The 19,533-nt window shown below is 42.4% G+C and overlaps 1 protein-coding gene across 2 annotated transcripts in view; it reads left to right on the top strand.

Moving 5' to 3' along the window:
- B9D1 (B9 domain containing 1) overlaps positions 1 to 19,533 on the top strand; it is a 148,640-nt gene that overhangs the window by 32,128 nt on the left and 96,979 nt on the right. For both annotated transcript variants that reach the window (XM_089656026.1, XM_089656024.1), the window contains exon 5: positions 2,389 to 2,451. In XM_089656026.1, the coding sequence (XP_089512152.1) occupies positions 2,389 to 2,451 (63 nt within the window). The remainder of the gene's footprint in view (positions 1 to 2,388; positions 2,452 to 19,533) is intronic.

Raw genomic sequence — 19,533 nt, 5'->3', positions numbered from 1 at the left:
CTGCATCAAAACTTTCTAGCTGTAGAGTTTCAGCTGTTAGGAAATTGTGCTTATTACCTAAAGAGACTCTGTCACCACACCATTTATTTCTACAACAGTCTCTCCATAAGATAACATATGCATTTAACATACTTTATGCATGTCATTCACTTGTAAATGCCTCCCTTGTGGTGACATCCAAAAGACAGCTACTGGATGCCATCATCTTAGATGGGAATTCAGCAACCCCAGGAGACTCAGAACTGTCACTCAACTGATAATTTTTGACACTGGTGGTCAGCTTGCAAATTATAGAGGGCCACGCAATTCCAGTGTGTTGAGGTGCATTGCATCAAGTTAGGCAGTTCATTTTTTAGAAAATGGGCTGTAATGCACTTCAACTCCCAAAGTAATAACGCCCAGCAATGGTGTCAGTGGACACAATAATAACTTCCAACACTGATACCACTGATCACAATAATAACCCCCTGCATTGGTGTCAGTGGACACAATGGTAACCCCCTACATCAGTGTCAGTGGCCACAATAACGACACCCTTTATTGGTGTCAGTGACAGCAGTAATAAGCCCCAGCATCAGTGTCAGTAGTCACAGTATTAACCCCCTGCATTGGTGTCAGTGGTTGCAATTGGTTTTAGTGAACACAATGCTACCTCCCTGCATTGGTGCCATTGGATACAATAATAACACCAAGCTTTTGTATAATAACTCCTGGTATTGGTGTCAGTGGCAGGAACGATAAACCCATCATTGATGTTAATAAGCACAATAATTACCCCCTCAGCATTGTAGTCAGTGGAAGCAATAATAAATCAAGCCTTGGTGTCAGTGGACACCATAATAACACACTGTAAATAACTCCCTGCATTTGTGCCTTTTGAACACAATAATAACACCCAACTTTTGTGTCAGTGGCAGCAATAATAATTCCTGGTATTGGTGTCAGTGGCAGCAATAATAATTCCTGGTATTGGTGTCAGTGGCAGGAATGATAAACTGATGTCAGTAAACACAGTAATAACCCTCTCAGCATTGTTGTCAGTGGCAGCAATAATAAACTCAGCCTTGGTGTTGAACACCATATTAACCGCCAGCATCAGTGTCATTGGCCACAATAATAAGTGACCACAACAGTGTGCCTCAGGTGTCAGTGGCAGTTTTATTATTCCCCCCCCCCCCCATATTGGTTATCAGTGACAGTTCTGGTAACCCACCAGGTGCTAAGTTGCATTGCTATTTAACACCCCCCCCCCCCCATTGGTGGCCAATGGCAATGCTATTTAACATCTACCCAATTAATGTTGAGTGGAGAAATATAACCCCTGAGCATTGGTGGTCACTCAACTGATCACACACTCTTGTGCTGCTCTCTATTCCTGAGGCCGGGCTTTATAGCGCTCTGCCTGACAACACAGCGTTTACCTAATGTCCTATTCCAGGAGTATTAAAAAAGTCACCCTTGCAGTGGGGACCCCCCATACTGTGCTGGAACACAGAGAGGTTTTCAGCACCTGGCGCCCTGCTTTCGCTCTAGTGCCCAACAGATGGTGGAGCCCCCATACTGGAACACAGAGAGATTTTCAGCACCTGGCGCCCTGCTTTCGCTCTAGTGCCCAACAGATGGTGGAGCCCCCATACTGGAACACAGAGAGATTTTCAGCACCTGGCGCCCTGCTTTCGCTCTAGTGCCCAACAGATGGTGGAGCCCCCATACTGGAACACAGAGAGGTTTTCAGCACCTGGCGCCCTGCTTTCGCTCTAGTGCCCAACAGATGGTGGAACCAGCCCAGTACATAGCATTGGGTCACGTGATGTAGAGCAAAATTAGAATGCAGATTGGCTCAGGTCGTGTGACTAAGTGCCTAGCACTTCACAGAAGTGGCCTGGACTGAAAAGAGCCGAGAGCCGAAGTAGCAGCAAAACTATTTATTATACTCTTGAGTTCCTCTTTAATTCATTATAGATCATTCGAGAAGAATCAGTTCCCTGTGAGTTGAAGAATTAAAGAATCCTCTTAAAAGTATCAATGTTTGCAAGACTTTGTAGATCATAAAATGTATTCTCATGGGTAGAACTATCTTGATGTGTGACTGTTTATTAGGCTTTAAGTTTCTTCTTTGTACAAACTCGTTGAATTCTTCTAAAAGCTTTGGAAGACAATTAAATGACTCCCTCGATAATATACAATCTGACACTCCATATTTAGGAATGATTGCAGCTCTTTAGCATGTAAATTAATTTTCCCATGATTCTTTGTGGAGTTGGGTTAGGTGACCACATTCTTCTAGTTTTACCCTGCTGAGTGAAGGACAACATCTGATAGATCTGCTGTATGTCCTCTGGTACGTGCTCTGTAATATTCATATATTTTTGTGTTTTTTTGTTTAAGACATAAGAAGACAATCCCTATGTTTGTTCCGGAGTCATCCTCCAAGCTTCAAAAGTTCACAAGGTAGAATAATGATTCTCATTAATGCATTTTTTTTTTTAATTTTTAATTTTAACATGTATGTCTGGGGAAAAAAAAAAAAAAAAAACCCACATATGCAGTACATCTCACTTGCACATAGCCCTGCGTTTTTATTCCTTTACAGATACTGCAAGTATGGTCCTAAATTCTTGTTTCAGCTCACAGCACTGCACCTTTGCTGCACAAGATTTCTAACCATTGCTACCCAAATCTCTGCTGCACTACAGAACACCTCCTTTTCTCCTCATCTTTATATCAGCAGGAGGTGTTCTCTAGTCCAGCAGGAAATAGCTGGGTGGGGCTGATAACACTGTTTGGGATTTCAATGTAGCAGAGCCATCAGCTCACCACAGAAAGTTTGGAGCTCAATGGATTTCTAGCAGAATTAATGGGTATTTTTCTCTCCATGCCTTAATCCCTTTTAAATGGGTTACCACTGGGAAATGTGCATGTATTGGAGTGACATACAGCATTGGTTTTTTTTTTTGTTGGTTTTTTTTTATTTGCTCAGATGTACACTAGCAATGGTTAGAAAATGTACATATTTGGGATCACCAATGTGTGATTTCCTGGTGTGATTCAAGTGTGTTTCCTGTTTCAGCGTTGCTTCTCTGCTATCACATTCGTTTGGAATCACAAACGCCACATAATTCACTAGCTTACTTGGTTACTCTTTCTGGGGTTCTGTATTCTCTAGAGCAGCCTTTCTGAACAAGGGTTCTATGGAACTGAAGGGTTCATTTAGAGCAGGGGTGTCCAAACGTTTGACCTTCCTAGGCCACATTGGAAGAGGAGACATTGTCTTGGGCTGCACATAAAATACACTAACTGGGGCAGCACAGTGGCTAAATGGTTAGCACTTCCGCCTGGCAGTACTAGGGTCACTGGTTCAAATCCCAGCCACTGCACCACCTGCCTGGAGTTTGCATGTTCTCCCTGTGCCTGCGTGGGTTTCCTCCGGCTTCACCGGTTTCCTCCCACTCTCCTAAGACATGCTGTTAGGTTAATTGGCTCCTGTCTAAATTGGCCCTAATATGTGTATGTATGAATGTGAGTTAGGGACCTTAGATTGTACGCCCCTTGAGGGTTAGGGACCTTAGATTGTACGCCCCTTGAGGGTTAGGGACCTTGGATTGTACGCCCCTTGAGGGTTAGGGACCTTGGATTGTACGCCCCTTGAGGGTTAGGGACCTTGGATTGTACGCCCCTTGAGGGTTAGGGACCTTGGATTGTACGCCCCTTGAGGGTTAGGGACCTTGGATTGTACGCCCCTTGAGGGTTAGGGACCTTGGATTGTACGCCCCTTGAGGGTTAGGGACCTTGGATTGTACGCCCCTTGAGGGTTAGGAACTGATGTGAATGTACAATATGTATGTAAAGTGCTGCGTAAATTGACGGCGCTATATAAGTACCTGAAATAAATAAATAAGGAGAGCTGATGAGCAGTTCCTTCTGCGGCTCTTAGCGGGTAGGTGCGGCTGCCAGACCTGTTCACTATGATGACAGGTTGCTGGTGGTTGCTGGTGGCCACACCTATTCAAGGCTCTTTGCATAGCCAGCAATTACCTGCTGTGATCTCTGCTGGACGCAGACCCCGTGCATCTAGCAGTGATCATCACAGGTAATCGATGGCTGTGTAGAGAGCCGCAAATAACCTACCCGCTGAGAGCACCAGGAGGAACTGCCGCTACAATTCGCACCTGCCCTAATCACCGGTGTGAATGTGGCCTATGAATGTGCAGAGGTTGGGGGGTTGTGGGAGGGGGCTTTGGGGGTGCAGCCCAGCATCCCTGCAGATCCGGCCATTCAGTATTTACTTTTAAGGAGCATTCTTCCCTGTGAACATCATTCTAATTTACTGTGAGCTGTAGATACAGTAACATGTAGCTGGGGTTCCCTGAATTCCTAAAGTTATTTCAAGGGTTCCTCCATATTAAAAAGCTTGAGAAAGGCTGCTCTAAAGTAAATTTGCTGCTGCCTGAATAGAGTTTTTTTTGTGCAATGTACTTATTTTTATTGAAAACTGTCTGAGTTTGTAAAGGCATCCAGAGAGGTAAGATAGTGATCAGATGTGCAGTATGAACAGCCGGCACCTCATTTTGTATGAAGGCTCTTTCCATCATCATACATGTTCAGTCCAGCTGTGGGAAAGATAGGGAGAGCTGGACATCTTCCATCCTGGATTATTGTAGAAGAAAACAACTGTGAATGGCAAAATCCTTCTGACTAGGGAATGTTCAAAGAGGTCATGGAGTGCCCACTTCTGTTTCCTGAGCTGACTATTAACTGATCAAATATCTCATCGCTATTTATCCCTGAGAAACGTCCATTGGTGGTGTCTGCAGGTACCTTGTAGACATGAGATTGGACATCGTGGGACCAGGAACTCTTATTGCCATGCCTACTTTGACTCTCCAGATAACTTAGAAGCAGGGGTGTCCCTCTCCTATCTTCCTTCCTAAACCACTAAAACATGGGTGAGGGAGACCTCTTTAGTGGATGGTTTAATGCAATGGGGTTATTTACTAAAGGCAAACAGACTGTGCACTTTGCAAGCGTTTTTGCAACAGAGTTTAGTATATGACGGGAAGCTCTGCTGGCTCCTATCATCCAATCATGCGCAGCAAAAATACTGTTTTGTATTTTCCTTGCATGTGCTCGGGTATTCTTTGCAAAGTGAAGCTACACCTAATTTACTACCCTTTTGGAGCAAATGTCCTTTCAGAATGCAACTGCACTTGCAAAATGCACAGTCTATTTGCCTTTAAGCAATCTGCACCTGATTTCCCAGCTCTTTCAGCTGTTGTAGCCACTTTGACAACAACCAAAGGTTGCCATCATTCTTTTCATTTGTCACTACTGTAAACCTTCAGACATACAGTGGGGATCGAAAGTTTGGGCACCCCAGCTAAAAATTTGTATTAATGTGCATAAAGAAGCCAAGGAAAGATGGAAAAATCTCCAAAAGGCATCAAATTACAGATTAGACATTCTTATAATATGTCAACAAAAGTTAGATTTTATTTCCATCATTTACACTTTCCAAATAACAGAAAACAAAAAAATGGCGTCTGCAAAAGTTTGGGCACCCTGCAGAGTTAATATCTTGTACTGCCCCCTTTGGCAAGTATCACAGCTTGTAAACGCTTTTTGTAGCCAGCCAAGAGTTTTCAATTATTGTTTGAGGTATCTTTGCCCATTCTTCCTTACAAAAGTCTTCCAGTTCTTTGAGATTTCTGGGCTGTCTGTCACGCACTGCTCTTTTAAGGTCTATCCATAGATTTTCAATTATGTTGAGGTCAGGAGATTGTGAAGGCCATGGCAAAACCTTCAGTTTACGCCTCTTGATGTAATCCCCCGTGGATTTCGAGGTGTGTTTAGGATCATTATCCATTTGTAGAAGCCATCCTCTCTTTAACTTCAGCTTTTTCACAGATGGCATCAAGTTCTTATCCAAAATTTGCTGAAATTTTATTGAATCCATTTTTCCTTCTACTCGTGAGATGTTCCCTGTGACACTGGCTGCAACACAACCCCAAAGCATGATTGATCCAACCCCATGCTTAACAGTTGGACAGAGGTTCTTTTCATTAACTTCTGTGCCCCTTCTTCTCCAAACGTACCTTTGCTCATTCCGGCCAAAAAGTTCAATTTTAACCTCATCGGTCCACAGAACTTGTTTCCAAAATGCATCAGGCTTGTCTATATGTTCATTTGCAAAGTTCAAAGGATGATTTTTGTGGTGAGAACGTAGAAGAGGTTTTCTTCTGATGACTCTTCCATGAAGACCATATTTGTACAAGTATCTCTTTATAGTGGAATAGTGTACCACAACTCCAGTGTCTGCCAGATCTTTCTGGAGGGATCTTGCAGTCAAACATGGGTTTTGAATTGTTTTTCTCACAATCCTGCGAGCTGTTCTGTCTGATATTTTTCTTGGTCTTCCAGATGTTGCTTTAACTTCCACTGTTCCTGATGACTGCCATTTCTTAATTACATTCCGAACAGAGGATATTGACATCTGAAAATGCTTTGCTATCTTCTTATAGCCTTTGTGAGCTTTGTGAGCGTCAACTATTTTCAGTTTCAGTTTTCTAGACAACTGCTTAGAAGAACCCATGGTGCTGATTGTTGGGGCAAGGTCAGATGAGTCTGGGCATTTAAAACCTTTGAGATTGACATCACCTGGTCTTCCCAGACGATGATTGAGAACAATCCATGACACTGGCAGGTCTCAGCTTGGCAAAGGGGGCAGTGCATGCTATAAATTCTGCAGGGTGCCCAAACTTTTGCAGACGCCATTTTTTTGTTTTCTGTTATTTTGAAAGTGTAAATGATGGAAATAAAATCTAACTTTTGTTAACATATAAGAATGTCTAATCTGTAATTTGATGCATTTTGGAGATTTTTCCATCTTTCCTTGGCTTCTTTATGCACATTAATACAAATTTTTAGCTGGGGTGCCCAAACTTTCGATCCCCACTGTATAAGTAGCTGGTGGGTTGCTTGGTTCAAAGGCACCCACTCAGACTAAAAATCTGTTAATTGTACAGGACAGGGAGCCATGGACCATGGGTTATATGCTGCTACCTTCAGGTGATGGGACACTGGCAAAAGCTTTGCCGGGAATGCCCCCGATACACCTTCATATAACTCCATCCATTCTTTGGGAGTTCAGGGGTTTTTTTTTGCTAGTGTCTTTACAGTAGGTGATGGACCTCTTCTCCCATGGAGAAGTTTTCTAAACCATTTTTATCAGGCAAGCAGCAATAGGAAGACTACACACTTCAACTTCTTGGTCACAGTCTGTGTGTTCTTCATTGCTAAAAGCGGATTTCTGTTTGGACACTGGTTTGCTCCATGCTATTCCCAGTAGTCTCATTCCTAAGTGGAAAGCTCCAGATTTCACTTTAAATTTGGAGACATTTCTGATTAAATTCCCATTTCTTCCTCTGGGCCTCCTGTGGAGTTTAATGCCTATCTCTAGCTGAGAAACTCGGTAATGAATGTTCTGTGCACCAGCACTGGCGATCCGTCTAATAAAAGGCTATTTCACTTCAAACCACCATTTCCTAGTTCATAAGTAAATCATTTCATCCCTCTCCAGAGGCCTTCACTATCCCCTTTTTTGTTAATGTTTTATATCTGTTCAAATGATACTTGCCTTAAAAGATAGCAAGGTATGAGTCCATTTTTACATCATATCGAGCTGATGCTACTGTGAGATAAACGAGGTTTCTTGATCAAAATCCCTGGTGTTTTAAGAGTGATATTAAGGTAGGGTGGATGAGCTTCATGTGAATGAGATAGAGGGGTGTGAATAGAACAAACGTTCATGTGTGTGCCGAATATTTTCTAAACTTGTTTTTAAACTGTGCTATGTGCAATTACCGTATTTTTCGCTCCATAAGACACACTTTTTTCCCCCCAAAAAAGGGGGGAAAATGTCAGTGCGCCTTATGGAGAGAATATTGAGCGGCCGGTCCGATATTCCCACCGCCGCTGCCGTGTCAGAATACCGGGCCGGCCGCTCACCTCTTCTCTGCAGTAGAACCTTACCTGTTCCTCGGTCCAGCGCTGTACAGTCTTCCCGCGCCAGTATCTTTAGTGTGGGCTCTTGGCTGTGACAGCCAGGTGCCCACTGCACATGCGCAAGAAGTGCTGCGCTTTGTGAATGGTACGGCGTCTTCTGAGACACATGACAGGTCCCAGAAGACGCTGGACCAATCACAAAGCACAGCGCTTCTCGTGCATGCGCAGTGGGCACCCGGCTATCAGCTTAGAGCTCATTAGATGCATGCTATGCAGGCTATCAGCCGGGTGCCCACACTAAAGGGAGGACAACTGTCAAATTCAGGTATCCACTCCCCCTCCCTCCCCAAAGGTCTGCAGTCTCTTAGTCATCCCCTGTACTGTCTGCAGTCTCTGGTCATCCCCTGTACTGTCTGCAGTCTCTGGTCATCCCCTGTACTGTCTGCAGTCTCTGGTCATCCCCTGTACTGTGTCTGCAGTCTCTGGTCATCCCCTGTACTGTGTCCGCAGTCTCTGGTCACCTCCTGTACTGTGTCCGCAGTCTCTGGTCACCTCCTGTACTGTGTCCGCAGTCTCTGGTCACCTCCTGTACTGTGTCCGCAGTCTCTGGTCACCTCCTGTACTGTGTCCGCAGTCTCTGGTCACCTCCTGTACTGTGTCCGCAGTCTCTGGTCACCTCCTGTACTGTGTCCGCAGTCTCTGGCCCAGATCATCACTGATGGATGTACTGCCATCTCTGAAACATTTACACCAGGGGTTTCCAAACTATATCCCTCCAGCTGTTGAATTACTAAAAGTCCCATCATGCCTCTGCCTCTGGGAGTCTTGCCTGAGGCTGTCAGTCTTGCAAGGCCTCATGGAACTTGTAGTTCCTCAACACCTGGAGGACCATAGTTTGAAGACCCCTGGTTTACAGCATTCAGATGTCTTACTGCGGCTGAGCATCTCAATGCCGTACTGTGCTTGAAATCTGTAGATATCCGCAGGTTTTAGTTTCGTTCACAAGAAACTTCATGACCACACGCTGCTCCATGCATGCGCTAACACTGCTGTCTGCCATCTTGATTAAAGGTCCCTGGACTGGCCCGCCACAGTTGCGCCGCCTATCAGTAATAGGACACACTTGCCACTTACTATTGTGTGTCGTACCACCCAGGGGCGGACTGACAACTAATAGGGCCCCCGGGCAATATAGGATCATGGGGCCCCTGTGTCCTTGCCCAAACTCAAAAAAGCCTATGAAAAAGGTACCGGGGCCATCTCATGGGGCCCCCTACTGACCCCAGGTTCTTGGGCACTGCCCGAGTTTCCAAATGGTCAGTCCGCCCCTGGTACCACCACGCTAGCATCACTTTTTATACCTGTAAAATTAAAAAGTACCCGTTTGACTTGAACATCCCCCCGTATTACATTTTTGGTCTTGGGTTTAATACCGCTTTAATTTCCACACTGTCTCCAGTGTATTCCTCAATAAATGTCTTTTGCAGATTGATAAATGCACATGGCATTTTTCCCATCTCAGTAAGTCTCTGTGTTATTTACTCACCATGACTGACAAAGTAAATGTCTTGGCTTGTTATCAGAAGAACTGGCCACCCTCTTACTAACAAACCCAGAAAAAGGAGAGACTGGTTATTTTTTAAATATATACATTTTTTTGGCTAAAAAGTGATTTTTTTATACAGGCGGCCTCCACTGAATAAAACATGAGTATTCTCACTTCTGTGGAATGAGTCAGTTTCCAACCATGATGACTGGCTGTGCTGTCTTCTCTTACGGTTATCATTTGTTTCGGTCTAGCGCCTTATTTTACCTCTCCTTCTGAACGTCAAAGTTTGTATGCCAGTGACTGCGATTAGAGAGGATTTCCACTTTTAGAAAGGAATTGTGAAACGTCTACAACATGCCCCATGCTGTTTACTGCAGAACGGCAGAAATGTCTCTCCTGGAGCTCCCGCCAAGCAGCATGTACATTCATAAAACATCAAAACAGCGCAAATATGTAAAAATAAATAAATAAATACACATTGCAAAAAAATGACTGACTGGGTCTAGGATCCCAAAAAACCCTAAAAGGCGTTTTTTTCACCAATATCTGGTGAGTGTGGTGTAGTATTTGAACACTATTATGGTGGAAGCACGGGCTAAACGTTTCTTTGGGAAGAGGACTTTCATGAATAATATATTTTTTTATATTTTTTAATTTTATGATTGTTTTTGTTACTATTGATTTGGAGTGGGACTGACTTTTTATTATTTTTGATCATTTTTTGCAGTGTGTATTTATTATTTATTTATTTTTACATATTTGCTCTGTTTTGATGTTTTATGTATTTCTTTGGTGTTTACACTAATGAGCAGCAACATTTTATTTATTTGGTATATAATTTTCACAAATTTTGGCGCTGGTGATTTGTGTTTAGAAAAAGCATGTACATTCAGAAGCTTCCACTGCTCATAAATTCTCAGCGGTTTTAGTTGTTGTTTTGTTTTACATGCTTTTTGGGTTACAGAAAGAGGATAGCCTTTGGGGGGTTCTCTAGTGTTGGTAAAACAACTGACAGGTGGGTGTTCATGTGTAGGTTTCTCTTGAATGGAAGAGGTAAGAATCTGTCATTAACTTTGCCCAAACCCCAGATGAAGTTACACCTTTAGGGCTCATGTACACGGGGCGTTCGGGAAAACTCCTCTGAACGATGGAAACTGACTGCTGGAAAACGTAGGTTAAAAAACGTCTGTTTAGCCGCGTTTGCATACCGCGTTTATGCGCGTTTGCGTTTAGAAGCATTTTTTAAAAACCTCAGGTGACCTTCCCAAATGCCCAGAATGCACTGAAAAACAGTAAACAATTTACTATTTCAGACATTTTGAGAGAAATAAAGCAGTATGTGCTGAGGTGACCTGTCTTTTCTGGTTGTATTCACTATGGATCCCATCATGAGTATAATGCAGCACGTTCTACCATTGTTTCCTTCACGCGAAACCTGGAACTGACTGCGCTGGTGTAGCGGGTCCATTTGAATACATGGAAAACACTTTGCATGCATTTCTGATGAGGAAAAAAGGCTCTGGACAGCATCTGAATATGGAACAGTTAAAAAACACTTCTAAACACAAACGCTTATAAACGCAGTTAACTGCATTTACTAGCGTTTGGCATTTAAAATGTCGGTAAATTCTACTCCTGCACGCAATTTTGGTGCGTTCAAAAAACCGACTGTAAACTCAACTGCCTGTAAACGACTATAAACGACGATGTGTACATGGACACATAGGAAAACATTAGGGAGAGTTCAGGGGCTGCTGGAAAAAACGCTGAACAGCTCCTGAATGTCAGCTTAGCAGCTGCAGTGTACATGAGCCCTTACATCTTTTATAAGATTCCTCTACATCTTATGATTTATGTCCGATTTTGCTTCTGAGTTCTTGAAGTGAACCTTTGCCCCCTTCCTCTTCCCCCCCACTGCACAAACTTTGAAGAAGGGGACACAGCTCAAAATCTTGTCCTGGAAAAATTGTAAAAAAGTATATAAAAAAGGTGTGTAAGAAACTGTCACAGAATTGTCTCAAAAGAAATTTGTCCTAGACCGAACTTAGTCAATACTTAAACATGGAATACAATTTACTTTTAACATGGAAGAGATCTTATTTATGTCCACTTTCCATATCACTGCTATGTCCGTATATCTTTATGAATCTGTAGCAGCAATAGTGACAGACAGTAAAAGGGTTGCAAATAAGAACATAAATCTGTTGCATATATCCGCAATAACTATGAAAATATTGCATGAATTTCATGAATTTGGCACAAGGCTAACACCACACCATCAGAAATCTGTCTCGATGCCTTATCAAATCTCCTCCCAGCAATAAAAAAAGAAAGTACAGTGAAGGAAATAAGTATTTGATCTCCTGCTGATTTTGAATGTTTTTCCACTCACAAAGAAATGATCAGTCTAAAAATCTAATGGTATTTGTATTGTAACACTGAGAGACAGAATAGCAACAAAAAATTCAACAGAAATGCAAATTATGCACTGATTTTCATGTTCATGAGGGAAATTCCTTGTTGGCAATCACAGAGGTCAGACGTTTCCTGTAGTTGACCAGCAGGTTTGCATTTTGGCCCACTCCTCTTGGCAGATCCTCTCCAAGTCAGTAAGGTTTGGTGGCTGACGTTTGGCAACTCGAACTTTCAGCCCCCTCCACAGATTTTCAATCGGATTAGGGTCTGGAGACTGGCCAGGCCACTCCAGGACCTTAATGTGCTTCTTCCTGAGCCACTCCTTTGTTGCCTTGGCCGTGTGTTTTGGGTCATTGTCATGCTGGAACACCCTTACATGACCCATTTTCAATGCCCTGGCTGAGGGAAGAAGGTTCTCACCCAAGATTTGATGGTACATTGCTCCGTCCATTGTCCCTTTGATGCGGTGCAGTTGTCCTGTCCCCTTAGCAGAAACACACCCCTAAAGCAGAATGTTTTCACCACCATGTTTGACAGTTGGGATGGTGTTCTTGGGGTCATAGGCAGCATTCCTCCTCCTCCAAACATGGTGAGTTGAGTTGATGCCAAAGAGCTCAATTTTGGTTTCATCTGACCACAACACTTTCAACCAGTCCTCCTCTGCATCATTCAGATGTTCAGTGGCAAACTTCAGACGGACCTGGACATGTGCTTTCTTGAATAGAGGGACCTTGCGGGCACTGCAGGATTTCAATCCTTGTCTGAGTAGTGTGTTACTAATTGTTTTCTTGTTGACTGTGGTCCCAGCTGCCTGGAGATCATTGACAAGATCCTCATGTGTAGTTCTGGGATGATTCCTCACTGTTCTCATGATAATTGACACTCCATGAGGTGAGATCTTGCATGGTGCTCCAGACCTAGGGAGACTGACACTTGTTTTGTGTTTCTTCCATTTGTGAATGATTGCACCAACTATTGTCACCTTCTCACCAAGCTGCTTGGCGATAGTTTGGTAGCCCAGTCCAGCCTTGTGTAGGTCTACAATCTTGTCCCTGACATCCTTGGACAGCTCTTTGGTCTTTGCCATGCTGGAGAGTTTGGAATCTGATTGTTTGATTGCTCCTGTGGACAGGTGGCTTTTATACAAGTAACAAAATGAGATTAGCAGCACTCCCTTTAAGAGACTGCTTCTAATCTCAACTTGTTACCTGTATGAAAGACATCTGGTAGCCAGAAATCCTGCTGAATGATAGGGGATCAAATACTTTATTTCCCTCATGAACATGCAAATCAGTGCATAATTTGTTAGACATGCATTTCTTTTGAATTTTTTGTTGCTATTCTGTCTATCTGTGTTACAATACACCGAACATTCGATTTTTAGACTGATCATTTATTTGAGAGCGGGCAAACATTCAAAATCAGCAGGGGATCAAATACTTATTTCCTTCACTGTATATTGTAGCCTAACTCTTAAAACCACTGTAACCTTGATTTAAAAGTAAATGTAACAGTCCATATAAAGTCCCCTATGCAAGAGTGTATTTTTTTTTTTTTTATATCATATATTAAAGTTTTTATCACTACTATCTCCAGTTTGTGCTTTTACCTATTTTGCAACAAATAAAAAGTTGGCCTGCTCACACATTTTGTATATTTTATGTAAAGTTCCCCCTTTGTTGGGAAAACAACCAGTCTAATCCGTGGACATTGCATGGTTTTGATCAAACTTTATTATGGATTTCTACTTCTTTTTTTTTTTTTAAATATCTGAAGAAATAACCATTTGTTTCTTCCCTCCCTCCTAGATTGTAAGCTCGAAAGAGCAGGGCCCTCATTCCCCTCATGTTTTGCATTGTATTGGTATTGTTCTGTCACATGTTCTGTCCCCCTCTGTAATGTACAGCGCTGAGCGAACTATTGGCGCTTTATAAATACTGTATAATAATAATAATCTCCTCTTTAGACTGATTGCTTGAGCAATTTGTGTCCTAATGGAGAAAGCTGCAATGTCTACATTCCATTAGTAGACAAGGCTTTGGGCAGTGGTTGTCACCTTATGAGACCACCAAAGGGCCACACATATTGTTCAGTACATGTAATGCTCGAGAGGACTGTCAGACTACAGACCTAATAGAGGAAGTGAGGTCCGGTGAATGTGGACATGCTACGTTTCTAGCTGGGGATATGCTGCAGAAGACAATATGAAACTGGGAACATGTTACGTGAGGCTAGTAGAGATCAGTGCTAATACCCTAATCTGTGCTTCCACTACAGACTGCTGAGGTTCGAAAGCCACACATTATATACCAAAAGGCCGTGTGTGGCTCACGAGCTGCAGGTTGCACACCAGGGGCCACCAAAAAAAAAATCCTATTGTAGGGGATGTCTAAAATTTTACTTGTATGATTGTACATTTCTGATAATATCAGAGCTCTAATCATAAAGGCAGGAAATTACTGGAGGCATCTTATACAGAATATCTCCAAGTTGCCTTATTGCATTGAATTTTTTGACCGTTACTACAACAGAAAATTACTGCAGTTGCAGATTGAAATGGAAAAGTAATTTTTAGTAACACATTACAAAATAGCCATAGCAATTTTTGATGCTATTTCCTTTTAAATTAGTAATATACAAAGCAGACACTTTGAGGTATCTGAATGTACCTGCAAGGCTACAAATGGATTCAAACTGTCAGCACTCGAGTGATGAACTCATACAATCCTGCTGTAGAGGAATTTCTATTAAAGATCCATTCAAATATTCCCTTTGATATTGAATAATATCCATGGCCTTGCAGACAAGGAATCTTTGCACATCACTACAGAACAACTAGAAATGACGCCGTCATCCTGTGATAACTTCAATAAAATTAATTATATGATAATATCTTGTGATCACAAATGTACTTGTCAAGAGAGCATATATCATAAAATCTGTCCAGGACATCATCCAGGATATACACTTAGAGCAGTAAATATGCACTGCCTAACAGGATCAACAATTGAGGATTTTCTGTATCCAGTTGGTAGATCAGATCTTACTGTTGATGGGTTTTATTATGCATGTTGTTTTGAGAAGTACCTTTGTGAGATTTCATCATAAAATAAAGTTTATCCACTTGAAGACCCACTAATGTACATATATGTTATGGGTTTCAAACAGCTGCCAGCATCATTCCAGTATCATTTTTTTTTTTTTTTTTTTCAGCCTGCTAATTAGCCGCTGGATTGCTTTTACAGGTGGCAGGAGCCAATGGAGAACCTGAAGGTCTCCGATGAGCTGTGTGGTATAGGGAACCGGAAGCGACGAGTACTGTCGTCATGTCTGCTTTCCTGGAAAGTACACAGCGCCATTTTTAAATCTTGAAAGCATTTGATCATACCAATCTTGTCACTGCCTATTGCTGTCACAAGTGAAGTTTACATTCCTTGTGACCGAAATACAAGTGATGAAACAAAAAATTAAGGAAACTGTGTAAAAGTAAAAATAAATGATAATTACAGAAAAAAAAATTAATGTGCCCTCTATCCCTCCGTGCTAGCATGCAAAGGCGAATGCACGAGTTGGTCCCACGCACATACGAAAACTGTGATCACACCACACGTATGAGCTATTGCCACGAATGTCAGCGTGAGAGCAATAATTCTAGCACCAGACCTCCTCTGTAACTCTAAACTGGTTACCTGTACAGGCTTATAAAGCATTGCATATGGAGATTTTTAAATACCGTGCCGATCCAGTCTCTGGAGAGATCCTAACTTTAAAAAAGGATCTATCCAGATTCCTGACCGGAGGCTGGATCAGTCTCCCTGCAAGCCTGAGCCAGCCGCTCCTTGCCCTCCACAGCCTATTGCTCTAGTGAGTGCTGGGGGGCAGAGCACAGAGAGTCACTGGCTCTCAGCTCAGTGAAGACTGAGAACTGAGTGATCAGTGGTCTTTGATAGCTCAGTTCTCAGTCTTAGAGGCAGCAGGAGACAAATGCAGCATCAGAACAATGCTGCATCCACCTAGATGAGTATGTAGATTTATTTTTTTTTTCCCCCATTTCTCTTTTAATCTCCCAAGAAACGCCTTTCATTTGTATTGCCAATTAAAGGGGAAATATATATAGGGATGTGTATATTTGGCGTGACCTCCCTTTGCCTTCAAAACAGCACAATTCTTTTTGGTACACTGGCACACAGTTTTTGAAGTATATTCCTGTATTTCCAGCATTTGAAGAAATGCAGCCCTGAACTTGCAAGGAACCTCCACCATGCTTCACTGTTGCCTGAAGACACTCATTATTGTACCGTTCTCCAGCCCTTCGGTGAATAAACTGCCTCCTACTACAGCCAAATATTTAAAATGTTGACTCATCAGTCCAGAGCACCTGTTGCCATTTTTCTGCACCCCAGTTTCTGTGGTTTTGTGCATAGTTGAGTTGCATCGCCTTGTTTCCACATAGGAGGTATGGCTTTTTGGCCACAATTTTTAAGTGAAGACCACTTCTGGACAGACTTTCATGGACAATAGATGGGTATACCTGAGTCCCACTGGTTTCTGCCAGTTCTGTGGTGATAGCACTTCTGGACATCTTCTGATGTCAGAGGGAAGTAAGCATGATGTGTCTTTCATCTTCTGCATTCATTTTCCTTGGCAGACCACTGCGTCTACGATCTTTAACATCGTTAAACAGCACAACAGCACATCTTGAAACCCCAGCCTGACAGATACGTTGCTGATGCAGTATAGCTATCCTGTGTCTTTTTGCTGTGCTCAGTCTTGCCATGGTGTATGACCTGTGACATGAAGCTTCCACAACCTCACCTTAGTATCAGAGTTTGGCTGTTCCTCACCCAGTTTTAAAGGATAAGTTTGCCTTTCGTAACATGTTACACCCATATTCAGGGTGTAACATGTTATGAATGGTCTAGCCCCTGCTCCCCATCTTAGTTAGCGGGGATCTTCTCCCCCTGCTAGCTGTCAATTTTTTTTTAAAAAAAACGGCTGTGCAGTGCTCTGCCCTCCCAGCCACATCACTCATTCACAGTCCTCTGTGAATGAGAAAACTACAAGTCCCGACAGCCTTAGCTGCTTTTAGTTCTCAATGAACTACCACGGCACTGTTGAGCTCTGTGGTAGTTCATTGATCCTTCCTGTCAGTATATCTGCTTTCCGTGTACATCCCTTACGGGCAAGCAGATATACTGACAGGTCTGCAGGAGACCTACATGGAAACAGCGATCTGCTGATTGCTGCTGCAACAAAAAAATAATAAATGCATTTATAATTTTTTTTTGTCAAAAAGTGAACTTGTGCAGGCCATACATGGGTCAAATTCCGAAAGAATTTACTTTTGAAAATGGTAACTAAAAATTTTCTTCCGAATTTTGTACCTTTAGTGGGCTGCAGCATCGGCCAATTTTCATGCAGCCATCGAATTTGAGCGATCGGGCATGTTGGAAATGTTTTGAAACGCGAACAAATTTCTAATCAGTGATGGGAGAATTGTGCGATAAATATAATCGAAAAATAAATGAGCTGGGACCTGTAAAAAAACAAGCTTCCCGGCCATGAAAATTCTTTTCTGTAGCAACGAGGTGAAATTGAAGGCTTGGTTTGTCAAATTACGAAATCAATGGTAGCGCCATTGGATTACAAAATGAACAAAATTTCTTATTTTCTAAAGAAAATGTGTTCAGAATTCGACTCATATATGGCCTGCCTTATCCTTTAAGCCTTCTAGACCAGCCTTTTTCAACCAGGGTGCCCAGGAATGTAAACATCCCTTGTGACAGCAATAGGCAGTGACAGGTACTCTTTATGGAGAGATCTGGAGCCAGTAAAACCCCCAATCCCTCCTCTGCCTTGCTTTCCATTTTTACCAATGACACCATTTACATCTGGGCAAAGCGGAAGTGAAGTACTCATCGTTCCCGTTTCCTATATCTTAGAGGCGGACGGAGCAGTTCTGGTCTTTCTCCACCCCTGTGATCAGCTGATGGAATTGGCGGCTGGTCCATTGGGTGTTCTGGTTGGACGGGAAAGCCCGCAGAAGGCGGTGGGGGGATGTCCCCTCCCACTGCTTGAAAAGCGATCCAGTGGCAAGTTAGCTGCATGGATTGCTTTTACAAGAGAGACAACTGTCACCTGTAAACCGTGTTGGGAGATAGGAATTGCACATCCCTGATAGATTTATTCAAAGAAACAAGATTTCCCCTTGTTTAAATTGCACAGAAGAGAAGCAAGTATTGACACCTTCTAAACTTGCGTAATGTCTTTAACATCCACTTAAATTAACTGTACTGTAGCAAAAGACCCGTGATATCGTTGTCTGCCCAGCTCCGATGTACACAGAAGTACAGGACTGGGACCCACTGAATGAATTGAATAGTTATTGATTGGTGTGGAAGACTTTAGGGCAATGTATTTCTGTTGAAAAGAGATCACAGATACATTTATTTCAATTATTTTTCTTGCAACAAAAGATAGCTAGCCCATTCTAAGTACGTTTTTTGTGGTTCCATGAATACCTTTGTCCATTTACATTCCTTGGATTGCATGAAGAGACATAAGTCATATAAGTAGGAATGGACTTCATATTTTAGCATGAAAAACAAAGTACTTGAAGCATTTTTCCCTTCGACTGCCATTTCTGCATTCACAATTACATCCATTACAGTGCATTCCTTGGTCAAACTTGTCCGCACGTTACAGGACTGCAAAGCACACTGAAGAGCAAATACATCCAATAACAGTTGCATTGTGAGCACAGAGTCTATGAAGTAATAGATGTATATATGGTATACTGGTAGCTTTTTCTGTTAGCATTATTGTGTTTCCAAAGTGTATCCTAACCTAAGAACAACAATTTCATATATCACAGCTTTCTTTTTTTTAGGTGTAGTGGTTGCATTAGTTTTCTTTTTTAGGCTCTTTTTTTTTTTTCTTTTATTTGTAAGCCAGTCAGTAACACAGCTCCAGTTTTAGGGTGGCTACCTTCACTCTTCCATTGTATCTATAGAAAAGAAGCATAACCACCTTTGGAGAGCAGCATTGTCAACCCGTGGAGCGGGTAGTGTTAAATGGGATAGTAGATTTAGATGGATGGATAGGTGACCTAACAAATTAAAGCCTGACTCCAGCTAAGTTGTTAAAGAGATAAAGAAACAGTTTTTCCTTTTGGGATAAAAGTTTAAACACTAAATCATAGTTGTCAGTTTTTAAAGGTTTGTATTGACCCTTCAAGTGCCTCTTCTGCTGGACAACTTGGTCTAGAAAAGGAAGTGGCAAAAAACAGACTTACTCACAAGTTTACCAGGTAATGCCACTAAGTTAAGAAGAAAAAGAAAAAATGTTATTCTAGTGATAGTTTATACCAGGGGTGGACTGACCATTTGGGCACTCGGGCACTGCCCGAGGGGCCGGGGTCAGTAGGGTGCCCCATGAGATGCCCCTGGTACCTTTCATAGGCTTTTTTGGGTGTGGTTTGAGTGTGGGCAAGGACATAGGGGCCTCATGATCCCCTATTGCTCGGGGGCCCCATGAGTTGTCAGTCGGCCCCTGGTATATACTGTATG

Source organism: Staurois parvus, unplaced genomic scaffold (assembly GCF_062004578.1).
Source record: "Staurois parvus isolate SC_StPar_1 unplaced genomic scaffold, SC_StPar_1.0 ptg000882l, whole genome shotgun sequence".
NCBI lineage: Eukaryota > Metazoa > Chordata > Amphibia > Anura > Ranidae > Staurois > Staurois parvus.
The sequence above is the reverse complement of the archived record's forward strand: the minus strand, read 5'-3'. Positions and strand labels throughout refer to the sequence as shown.